General features: G+C 36.2%; 1 protein-coding gene across 3 annotated transcripts in view; it reads right to left on the bottom strand.

Annotated features, from left to right (window-relative positions):
- Positions 1-342: 342 nt before the first annotated feature.
- Prcp (prolylcarboxypeptidase) overlaps positions 343-13300 on the bottom strand; it is a 73813-nt gene continuing 60855 nt past the window's right edge. For all 3 annotated transcript variants that reach the window (XM_071616553.1, XM_027942629.3, XM_071616554.1), the window contains 2 exons: positions 12426-12613; positions 343-1094 (listed from right to left, as the gene is read on the bottom strand). In XM_071616553.1, coding sequence (XP_071472654.1) covers positions 878-1094; positions 12426-12613 — 405 coding nt within the window. In that variant the 3' untranslated portion in view covers positions 343-877. The remainder of the gene's footprint in view (positions 1095-12425; positions 12614-13300) is intronic.

The raw sequence follows: 13300 nt of genomic DNA on the forward strand, positions 1-13300 counted from the left end.
TGAATAGTCGATTTGTCTATTTTTTTAAGGCTTTTTACTAAAGTATCATCAGTAACCCAAAACAGAGATTGTTCAGATTTAAAGTAAAAGGCAAAACAGTCATTTTCCTAAACTGGCATGATTTAGCCAAATTACCACAAAACTGACATTAGAAACAAAGAGAAATAGAGCTGGAAAAGGCCAGATTTTCTTACTGGCAGTACCACAGTGGCAAATATCCCAGAACTTAGGAAAGCTGCCAAGTAGAAGAGAGAAAATTAAAGGACTTTCCCAAAACAGCCAAGCCCAGGGCACACTATATTCCCAACAGCTGGAGTGAGCTTCAGAAGCAACACACAGGTATAAGGTCCAGCCTTATTCTTTATTTACAGCACATTTTAAAGTCATTAAATCAAGTACAAAAGGAATGACCCCATTTCCTGGATTAGCATCAGACATTCTTCCTACCAGCTGCACTTACGTCATTTTTATCTATCTTCTGCTTTTCCTTTTGGTGAGTAGGAATGAGGACTTGCATATGGCAAAAGAGATTTCAATCTCAGAACTCAGAATTCAAATGCCTACTTGCAGGGAAACAAAGGAAGTGACTCTCTTTTGAAAGGCAGTGAGAAACTCTGCTTGAGTTATGAGGGCCACTGATGGTGTGGGAGGCATCATGATGAGATTTCTTCCTGTAGGTGATGCATGCAGGTTGACTACCCGGGCTACGACATTATTGGGTTGGCAACACCTCCATCACCCTCTCTTCTATCTCAACCTGGGCACCACCAAATCTAATGACAAATGAGGGAAAGTTATTACACATAGAAAACCAAAGTGAATGGGAATAGGGGTGTATTGAACATAAAAGAAGAAACTATAAATGATCAAAAGTTGCTCAGGGCTGCCTTCTGACATTGTCATGGAAATCTTTGATCCATCGCTTCATGTGTTCAATTTCCAGGGCACGTGCTAATAGCACAGATGTAGGATCCAAGGCATTGTTGGCTCTAAGATCCAAATGATGGGCCCCCTCCTTGATGGTGACTGCAACCAGGGTGTCTGTGATGTCTTTGGTTACTCCACCTCCTGACCAGGGGTCTAGATCACCATTGCTGTGAATAAAGGAAAGAAAAAATAAGGCTGTTAGCTACGCTTAAATAAAATAGGAGAAATATATTATATGCATAACACCAAAAATTATAAACCTTTAACTTGGGGGATTTGATCTGAGGATCTAATTGTCTTACAGAAAGGTGATTCCTACTGGAGTTTTCTAATATTTCTTAAAAAAAGAAAAAATAACCAAAGAAGACTATATTTGGTGCCTCCATAAATCAGCCTAGACTATACTAGGACTTGGAATTTAGAAGACTGAATTCCAATCCCAGCTCCATTAATTCAAAAGTTTTGTGATTCTAGTTACCTGACTCAGTTTTCTTATCTGTAAAATCGAGAAAACAAGATCTACCTCATAATTTTATAAATATTAAACAGGATGGTGTATTTTGACGTCTTCATAAGCACAAGGATCAGGCACATATGAGTTCCTCGATTAAAGCTTTCTTTTCTCCTAGGATCAAACTACCAAAATGAAAAAGCAATAAAATCTCCATAGTTAAAAATGTAAGTTATCTCAGCTCAAAGAAAAAGAAAGCTGTAAAAGAATTTTGTTGTTGTTGTTGTTGTTGTTCAGTACAGTACTTTGGGAAATAAGCTGGTAGAACTGAAAAAAAGTCCCCAGAATCTGGAATCAGAATATCTGGTCATTATTTAAAGATCTTCATTTTGGATTAACTTTAAAGTTCAGAAAATGCTACTAGGTTATTAGTCTCACTCACAAAACACATTTCAAAATGATATTAACAGGATGTCATTGCAACAGATTGTATAGTTTAGCTGAATTTTTAAAAGAAAGGTACAACCATAGATGACATCCCTAATAATATTTTTGCATAGCTTTGTTGAGATTTAATTCATATACCATAGAATTCATCCATTCAAAAATGTAGAGTTCAAAGCTTTAGTATAGTCAGAGTTATGCAACAATCACCACTATTAATTTCAGAACATATTCATCACCTCAAAAAAGAAACTCATACACATTAGCAGTCACTCCCCATCCCCCCAACCATATCTTCTCACTCTTAATCACTGGCAACCACTAAACTACTTTCTGTTTCTATATATTTACCTTCTATTTCATCTAAATGAATTGTATAACAGGTAGTCTTTTTAACTTTTTTCTTTTGCTTGGTCTAATATATTCCAATTTCATCCATGTTGTAGTACAGATCAGTATATCATTTCTTTTTATTGCCAAATAATATTTTATTGTACAACTGATAAATGGATAATAAAATACTATATTTTATTATCCATTTATAAGTTGATACACAATTGGATTATTTCCACTTTGGGGCTATTAAGAATATTACTCCTACAAACATTCTCAAAGACAAGTTTTTGTTTGGATACAGTTTCATTTCTCTTGGGTATAGACCTAGAAATGGAATTTCTGGAACATATGGTAATTTAAGCAATTATGTATATGTGTGATCCTGGGGATCAAACCCAGGACCTTGTGCATGCTAGGCAAGTGCTCTACCACTGAGCTACAACCCCAGCCCTCTTTTGATGAACTGCTAGACTGCTTTCCCAAAGTGGCTGTTCTATTTTACATTCCCACTAGTTACATAAGAGGCTTTTAATTTCTCTATATATTCATCAATACTTAATATTATCTATCTCTTTTTATTATAGCCATGTTATTGGGTATGACACATTATCTCATTGTGAGTTTGTTTTGATGCTTGGGATTGAATCCAGGGGCCCATGCATGCTAAGCACATGCTCTACCACTGATCTACACCCTCAGCCCTCATTGTGGTTTTAATTTGCATTTGCCAAAAAGCTGATGGCATTGAACACCTTTTCATGTGCTAATAGGCCATTTGTATGTATTATTGAGGAAAATGTCTATTTAGATCTTTGCCTGTTTTTTAACTGGGTTATCCATCTTTTTATTTTTGTGTGTTTTAGGAGTTCATTTGATATAATGTCTTTTACCAAATATATGATTTGCAAATATTTTCTCTCGTCATTTACAGCAAGGTTTTTTATCTTGAGGAAATCCAATTTATCTTTTTTCTTTTGTTTGTGTTTAGCTATTTGTTTAAGAACTACTGTTTAGTTCATGATCATGAAAATTTATTTCCAAGTTTTCCTCTAAGGATTTTGCAATTTTACCTCTTGTATTTTGGTTCTTGATCTATTTTGAGTGACTTTTAAAATATAATATAAAAAAGGATCCAACCTCATTCTTTTGCCTGTGGATGCCCAGTTTTCCCAGGATCATTTGTTAACAAAAGTTATAATAAGTTATTCTTTCCTCAATGAGTTATCTTGGCACTCACATTGAAAACCAATTGACAATACATGTAAGAGTTGACTTCTGAACTCTGAACTTTCATTGATCTATACATCTATCCTTATGCCAGTATCATACTATATTGATTAATGTCACTTTGTAATAAGTTTGAAATCAGTAAGTTTAAGTTCTTCAAATTATTCTTCCTTTTCAAGATTGTTTTGCATATTATGGGTGTTGCATTTCTATATGAACTTTAAAGGCAGCTTCTCAATTTCTATTAAAAATGCTAGCTGTACAAATTAGAATAAATTTAAAAAATGCTAGCTGGGATTTTGATACTGATTGCACTGTATCTGGAGGTCAATTAATTTGAGGGGTACTTGAAAGAATTCCCCACACAAAGACACTTCGCCGGGAGAATTCCAATTTTATTGCAAAAAGCTGTGTGCTTATATAGAACTAAGGGGGAGATGGTAGGGCTTAGATAAATGGCAGGCAACCCGTTTATTGGCAAGTTCTTTCAGATATCAGCTCCGGAGCCCAGGAATTAGTTCTCATTGGGGCTAAGGTTCCCCGCCAGCGAGATTTGAAATTGGCGCCGGTGGGAGAGTTCACACGGGCGGGAAGAAGGGGTCCTTAGGCGCCATGTTGGGGTTTTTCTCTGGGGTATGGCTGCCGTTTATACTTTTCCCAACAGTACTGCCATCTATAGTGAATGCTTACAATTTTATTTTACCTTGGGATCCATTTTAAATACAAGTTGGACTTTGTTGTATAAGAAGCAGGGATGTCATCTTTGATGTCAATTTCCAGCTCTCTATACACCCCCAACCCCAGTTCCCCAGTGTGGTTGATCCAGATATCTCTATAGAACTGCTCCCTGATAATCACTTCCCCATGGGACAGCGAGATATAGCCTGCTTGATTGCCTGTTGGCCCTCCACACCCTGTGTGGATTGTTAAGGCATGACACAATGACTACCTCTCAGTCACCTTGTGACCTCCTAGAATTCATCCTGTTTGCTTTAAACTTGCCAATTAAAATTCCCCATGGGAAACCTGTTTGGATAATGCCCTGGATCCAATAAAGACATTAGCCCACAAGTCCCTTTTCTCTCTCCCTGCCTAAACTCTCTGACTTCTATGTGTGTGGCTTCTAGATGTTCCACACAAACCCCAGTTTTTGTAAGTACAGAAGCTCTTAAACTTTCACTTTGTGGGTTAAATTACTGAAACTGTGCCCAAAATACAACCCCTTATGGAGAGGCCACCCCAATGGGACCCATGTAGGTGGCTCCCTTGTGGGTACTCCCTTGTCCAACCTCTGGTGTCTGCTAGGGTCATTAGCTACCAGGTAAGCTGATACGGAAACTATAAAAGTTTCATTCAAAACAGTATTACTTTTTCCAATGCATGAACAGGAAATGTCTTTGCATTTAAAGGAAGATATTTTTAATGTCTTTGAATTTTGTAGGTTTTAGTGCACATCTTATACTTCTTTTGTTAAATTATTCCTACATATTTCATTCCTGATATTATTTTAAGTAAAATTGTTTCTTAGTATTACTAACTCTATACACGCATTAAGTGGTTTGGATTTTACAGAGATTTTCACATTTGATCATTATAACAAACCTACAAGTAGGTTTAATAACAACCCTTTCATAGATGAGAAAATGAATGCCCCGAGAGGTTAAAAGCCTTGTCCAAATCATTCAGCTTGTTAAATTAGAGACTCAAAATTCAGATCTTATAACCCTAGTCCATTGCTCAGTTTTATATTATGTTACATTTCATAGACATATGATTGATTCTGGAAGTAGCACCCATCCTCTTAACTTGTATGGTCAGAGCAAAAAGAACTTGAGCTTTGGGGTCACACCACCTAGGTTCCTGTCCCAGGTCTTCCTCTCACTTACCTAATTTCATCGAAACTCAGATTCCTTAGGATAAAACTGGCACTAAAATACCTAGATCTAAGTACCCAGTCCATGGCAAGTTCCCTTTTCATGGCACCTCTTGGCATACCTTCACATATCACTTGAGATCACCTAAACAACATTTTGTGTGTGTGTTTTGATATCTGTTTAATACATGCTCTTCTTTTCTTGTATTATTTACAAAGCCTGAAATTTTAAAAAAATTGTCATGGCCACATTATCAAATGTATTAAATTATTCCCATAATGTACATAATCATTAAAAAAAAAACCTCTTGTAAAAAGAAACACTTTTATACTGTTGGTGGGACTATAAATTAATATAACCACTATGGAAATCAATATGGAGGCTCCTCAAAAGACGAGGCATAGAACCACCCTAAAAACCAGCTGTACCAACTCCTCTGCAGAATTAAAGTCATCAAACTACAGTGATATATATACACCCATGTTTAGGTATAGAAGCGCAATTCATTATAGCAGAACTGTGGAACCACCCTAGGTGTTCATCAACAAATGAATGGATAAAGAAAATGTGGAATATATATACAATGGAGTTTTACTCAGCCATAATCAAAAATAAAATTATGTCATTTGCAGGAAAATGGATGGAACCAGAAACCATTATGTTAAGTGAAATAAGCCAAATCAGAAGGTCAAGGTTCACACATTTTCTCTCAGATGTGGAAGCCAGAGAGCAAAAAGGAAAAGAAAGGTGGTGCGGGGAGGGACAGGGAATCTCATGAAAATCAAAGGAAGATCAGTAGAGGAAAGGGGCCAAGGGTTAGGAGGTGAGGAGGGATGGGGAAATTGCTGGGGGTGATATTGGTCAAATTTTTTTTTTAATATTTATTTTTTAGTTTTCGGCGGACACAACATCTTTGTTTGTACATGGTGCTGAGGATCGAACCCGGGCCGCACGCATGCCAGGTGAGCGCACTACCGCTTGAGCCACATCCCCAGCCCCAATATTGGTCAAATTTTATTGTTATATTGTGTGCAAGTATGAATATAATGCACCAATAAAAAATGTCGAATGCCCCCACCCCCAGGACAAAACTCTTGGCTATAAGTACAACCTATACACAAATGACAACTGCTATAGCATAGATCTTAAAAGTCCCTCAAAGGCCTATGTGTTAGGTTCCCAGCTTGACACTATTGGGAGGTGGAGGAAACCTAAAAGGTAGGGTACAGTGAGGCTTTAGGCCTCAGGGTGTGTCCTCAGAGGGGATTATGGAACCTGGCCACTTCCTCTTTCATTTCACTTCTCAGCCACCATTCAATGAGCAGCTTGCTCAGCCATATGCTCCTGTTATGATATACTGTCTTGCTACAGGCCCCAAAACAATGGGACCAACTGAACATGGACTAAGGTTTCCAAAACTATGAGTCAAAATAAATCTTCCTTTTTTTCAGTTGACTATCTCAGTTATTTTGTTATAATAATGGAAAGCTGATTGACACAATTACCAAATATTATCTCTACCCAAGACCATTCCTGTACACTTCAGAAACCAAAATTGCCAACTTGACACTTTTACTTGGAAATCTAAGCAGAATCTCAAATATACCAAGTCCAAAAGTGAGCTCCTGATGCTCCCCAACTCTCAACCATCCTCCTAATCTGTTAGTGGCAACTCTATCCTTTTAGTTGCTCAGTTCAAAACATTCATTTAATCTAATCTTTAACTACCAATCTGTCAATAAATCCTGTCAGCTACATCTTCAAATATATATACCACCTCCACTGTCACCATCCTCATCCCAGTCACTAATTATCTCTAGCCTGAATTACTTAAAGAGCCTTTTAACTGGCCTTCCTGCTTCCACTTAGGTCCCGCTACAATCTAATATCAATAATACAGCAAACTTGAAACTATAAATCGGAATCAGATTGTGTGACTCCTCTGCTCAAAAGAGTCAGCTTTCCTATCTCATTCAGCATAAAAAACAAAGTTCATACTAGAACCTGCAAGTCTCTATGTGATCTGGGTCCTCTTGTGCCTCTGATTTCATCTACTATTCATCTACTCCCTCCCTCACCTGACTTCACTTCAGCCACACTGACCTCCTTACTCCCCCTGAAAAAGAATATGCAGGGACGGTCACCTCTCAAGGGTTCTGCTAATTCTCCGACCCCAAAAATCTCATGGCTAGCTCCTGCACTTCCTCCAGATTGTTTTTGCAAAAGCCATCCCTTGGTGAGGTCTTCCTAGTAACTCTCATAAAAATTTCAACACTTTTTACCTCTTTCTGACATTTTATTGCTCTTACCTGACTTATTTTTCTCCTTAGCACTTACATCCTTCTAGCATGTTTATAGATGCTACCTTGTTTCATTATCTGCAAAACTACAACTCTCCTAGGTCAGGGATTTCAGTCTGTTTTGTTTATTACTGTATTGTCAATTCCTAGGATTGGCCCACAGTAGGAGCCAAGCAAATATTTATTGAATGAACAAGAAAAGAATTTAAATGTCTAATTACTTGTGGCCTACATATAGAGTTATAAATACATGTGTGTAAGTTCATGAGCATATAAGTCTCTTCAGTACTTTCTAAGTTAGCAGATCAAAGGTTTATATCCTGCCTGGCTTTGGATAAGTTACCTCACTTCTGTGAACCTCAATTCCCATATGCACTAGAGAAAAGAAAAATTTTTAAAGAAACATAGTGCCCCTCTCTTACAGAATCATCATGAGGCCCAAATTAAACAATATATGTGGAAATAAGGTATAAGCTATAAAATGCTATGCAAATAAACAATAATATAATTATTGCCATATTATATAGCATGAGAAGTGTTAACACCCCCAGAAATAAAATGAATCATGAAAGTTGTATGTGAGTGTTTCTCATAAAAATTTAATAAAAATAGTCAGAATACTAAATCAACCTTTTTTAAGTAAATATGCAAATTAAATAAGCAAATAAGCATTTTAGATACATTAAGAATATGTGTTTGAAATACAATTTTAAAATCCTTATTCCATTATCACATACTTCTCTTTTTAAAATAATAATAATTGTAACTTAGTAGTACCAATTTTGAAAAAAAAATACTCCAAAAATACCCTTTTTTGTTCTATTAAAAACAAAAGGGAAACCTCAATGCAAAATAGAAGTCATAGTTTTCAACTATCAGATAAATATTTAAAATAAACTAAACAGAGGTTGAATTCTCTTAAATGAGCAAATAGCCTTCATCATTATTCCAATTGACAGGCCCAACCCAGATAGGAAACACTCCATTATTTGCAAAACAAAAAAGCCATCCCAACAGCTGCATAATAGGCAAACTGCATTTGATTTAAAAGGTCATCTGAAACAGCCTAGCGGCTTAGCAACAGTGTTTGGAGTTGCTGAGAGACCTAAGATGCACATGGACTTGAATTTCTTGGTCTTAGACATGTGAAAGCTAAACTAATCATTGGGAAATCTACCAAAAAGAAAAAAAAAAAAAAAAAAAAATGGCTTTGGCTTTCAAGAGAGAATCTAGATGCCCAAGGAAAATTCCCAAAGAGTGGTCTCATTTGATCACTGGCAACATTGCCTGAGAAAAGAAGCTAAACTAACCAACTTCTCAAGGACTCCCATCTTAACATATATTTAAATAACTGAGAATGAGTATTGATAAAACAACCTACCAATTTTGAAGGAAAAAATAAATCCTAACAAAACCACTGTGCAATTTCAAAAATGCTGAAATGAGACTATTAACGGGCACTATTTATTAAGGCCTCATTCATCTAACAAATGTTTGTTAAGTGCCTAGTATGTGTTGGGCACTCACTGGGCATGAGTTCACCAGAGAACATAACAGACAAAAGCTCTGCCTTCATGGCATTTACTTCTATGACAATCCATTTATTCCTTAAATGACTCTATTAGGTAGACTTTATTATTTCTAAATTATATAAATTGGCAATTTGCCCAAGGCCATGCAGCTAATTCAGGAAAGAAACAGAAAGACACTAAGGTCTACCTGACTTTAAAGCCTCAATTGGCAAATCTCCAATCCAATAATTACAGATTGAACTTTCCAATCAAAATAGTAGTCATACTTGGATTTGTCTGAGGCAAGTTGAGAAGAGACATCTGAATACAAAGATAACTTTCCATATGGTTCCTTGGACATTTTCTTACTCAAAGTACACAGCACACAGACACTTGAGACTGATCTTTTACTTAAGAGAATGTATTTTCTTCAGAATAGCAGGGAAAAAAATTTAATTTTTTAATCTTATTATAATTATAATGCACCACTAAAAATATGGGGGAAATATCTTTAAATTTTTACATTGGATTTTTCATATCTAGCAGCTGGTTGTAAACAATTTCTTTGAAAAAGCAGACTTGCTACTGCAGAAAGATAAGCTAACATCTTCACCCAGCCTGACTTTAAACTTTTACACACTTCCAAAGACTTCCCACATTGTGCTATTGCATTCCTTGTTCAGTTTGTAGCAACACACATTTACTGGCCATCCAGTGTATGCTAGTCAGGTGGGAGGTTCCAAAAGCACAGAGATGATTAAGATGAAGTTCCTGCCTCTGAGAAGTTCACAATCTCCTGGGACAGATAGCTACACAAGCAGATAATCTCCACACCAAATGGTAGGAGGTATTCACAGGTCCTAAAGGAGCTATGGGGTGACGGAAACCTACTCTTCTTGGAGAGGCTGAAAATATTTCTTGGAGAAGGTCTGAATCTTAAGAAAAAGGGTGGGGGGAAGGAATAAAAAGAACAAAGACAAATATTTTGTTTTCTGTGGCTAAAAGATAAAGTGCAAGAAAGAAATTGTACTTCCATTTATTCATTTGTTCAACAAATGTTTTGAGTATATATATTTGCCAGGTCTGAGCCAAGTGCTTTGCTGAGCTAACTCATTAAAGCATTCCAACAATACTATGAGTGATATTACAATTCTCATTTTACAGAAGATGAAAGTATAGCTCAAAGAACATCACTGTTTTTAAGACAGCTCATTCTACCTTTGTCCAATCCTCTTAGAAAAAAGTCCATTCTTACACTGTGCTATAACTTCCACCTGCTGATCTCTGTTCTATTCCCAAGACTTTTCTCACAAAATCAGACCTTTTCTCCAGTGAAGATTATGATAACAATCATGATGATAATTTGACAACCTAAGTAAAAACACTATAAAAGGCAAAAGGATAAGTACTTATCTGAAATGGTTGAATCAATATAAAAGGAGATTGTATTAGATTAAAAGACCCTACTTGAAAAGCAGCTGAACTCAAAAGTTCAGAATGTTAGAAAAATCCAAATAAATGTTCCATGGAGACAAGTTCCTAAAGAAAAACAACAAATAGCAAAGTACTTCCTCCTCTAATAGAACAAAGATAACTGCTGTGGTCTGTACCCTCAAGTTCATGTTGAAACTTGAATCCCTTATTACTGTGAAGTAATAAGAAGTGGCCTTTGGACAGTGACTAACTTAAGAGGGCTCCACCTAATGAAAGGATTAGTGCCTTGTGAAAGTGCTAGAAGAAACTAGCTTAGGCCCTTCTTTGCTCTTTGACCTTCTGCTAAATAAGGATGCCAACTTCAAGGTGCCATCCTTGAAGCAAGACCATGCTCTCCCAGCCACAGCCCCCGCCAGCATCTGATCCCACCTACACAACTATGACAAGTACAAATTATTCAGTCTCAGGTTTTTGTGATAATAGCACTAACAGATCCAGGGCTTACATATAAACCTTTTTCATTTTCTTAGTCCTTAAAGTTTTCCTGACTTCAAACACCGTTGAATTGGCACAGTTTCCTTACACACCCTAAATAGATTTCTTTGCTCAACTGTCACTTTGTGAATGATCTGAAAAGTATACTTTGGAAGAATCCTATTGAGGATTTAAGGAAATTAAACAAAGAAAAACTCACTTTCCCAAAGGTGTCTCACCTTCTATTTGGAAACAAGTATCTGCCAGGTTTGAAAATAGTATGAGTCCAGTAAGTCAGAGGGTTTTTGCAAAGTGGGTAACCACCAGCCTATACTCAGTCAACTTCCAGGCAAAACAATCCTCACTCCAAAAGCTATTGGACATATACAAAAGGCCAAATTTGACTTTTGTTTAAGCGAACATGTGAAAGAATGACATTTACAATTTAACAATGTTTCTGGTTAAGAGGTACCTACTTGTATCTATCATATTTGTATCCATCCTATTTACATATATATAATAAATATGTATATATTTATACATATAAATATACTTATATATGCATATAAATATATATTTATATGCATATATAATACATTTGTATATAATGTATATATGCATATGTGTATATAACGTATGTATGTATATAATATATGCATATGTATAAATATGTATATAAACATAATAATAAAAAATTAGGGAAATTTTTTATTAACTGATTGCCATTAGCTGACAACATAATTTTTATGCCAAAACACAAAAAATTTAAATCTCAGACACCTCCAGAATCAATACTATTAACTCTAACATGAACTAATATTATGTACGTCACTTCTTAAAGGAGTCATGTGATGCAGAGCAAACATGGCTTTTCTAATTAGGTCAAGGTAGAAAGGTCAAAGTCTAGTTAGACAGGTCAAGGTCTAGTTAGACAGGTCAAGATATCTGTGTTTATCACCTACCTGGCTGGGCTTTGGTAAAGTGACTGAATGTGTGACCTTCAGTTTCCTCTTCAGTAAAATAAATGAGGGGGAACTATAACAACTACTCCATAGGGCAGCTATGAGAATTTATCTAAAGTGCCTCATACAATACTTGAAACAGAACAGAGTTTTGAGTTAAAAGATTTGAGTAAAATACTGAATTTTTTTTCCTTATCAGCAATAATAGTAACAAAAATAACATAAACTGAGAATAACAGACAATGCTTCATTTGGGCTATAGAGTTTTTCCCCCCAGTGTTTTGATTTTGCTGCTGTTGTGCACATTAATAATACAAAACTATCTCTTCTAGCCTCCTCTGTCTTTCAAGGAGTAGAAGAACCTGATGGTTATTGCTGTTATATTCTGCATTGTTTTACTGTCCAGCATTTTCTGTTCTATTTTCTCAGCTATCCTCCAAGTGTCTTAACCAACTAAATTTCCTCTCTGAATTATCAAAGCTCACCTGAAAATGATGTTCGAGTGTGATTTGATGTTTTTCCCTCCATACATGGTAATGATCCAGGAGGGCCTTGGTCTCACACCCCATTGTTTAAAACATTCATCAGAATATTTCTTCAAGTTCCATTGGTGAGGTTCAAACATGTCATCAATACCACTGGTACAAAAGGGCATGACCATTTCCGTGCAAGCCTAAAGGCAAACCAGGAGAGGATCCAAAGAGAAAATGAGGGAAAAAAAAAAAGATAAAATAAATTTCCCAAGGTCATTCAACTAGAAAGCAGCAAAGCCAGGGCATGAGCTCAAGCAATCAGCTTCAGGGCTACTGCTCTTTATTTTTATATCAAAGATATCAAAGATTGCTCCAACCCTGGGATCACAGATTCCTAGTTGCTGTTTCTGAAAGATTAAGGCATTTTGCCTGGCCTGAATAATTATAATATACATTCAGTGATAAGTGGGCAGTACTTATGAACAACCTCTTACTATTCTGGTAAGGCTTGGCTGAGAAGCCACAGGGGTTAGGACTATGTGCTCCTTCTTTGCAAACTGCCTTTTTCATATCTATTGTTATATTTAACCTTCAAGACAGCTCTGGAAAGAAAACATTATTATCACTATTGGTCTTCATATGAAGAGAAGGGATGGAGACTCAGAGTCAAATTAGACTCCCCTTCTTTTATGCATCCATTAAATGCTTGCTCTATAGGATGTATTGAGATCTATGACAATATTAATTTAGATTACCTGTCTTTCTCACAAGGCTATATTTGATGGTGAGATTATGTGTTATTTATCTTTATATCTTTGCAGACTAGGCAGTGCCTGACACATGGTAAGCACTCACTATGTATTTGGTAATGATTAAGTACATGAATG

The sequence above is a fragment of the Marmota flaviventris genome, chromosome 9 (genome assembly GCF_047511675.1).
Source record: "Marmota flaviventris isolate mMarFla1 chromosome 9, mMarFla1.hap1, whole genome shotgun sequence".
NCBI lineage: Eukaryota > Metazoa > Chordata > Mammalia > Rodentia > Sciuridae > Marmota > Marmota flaviventris.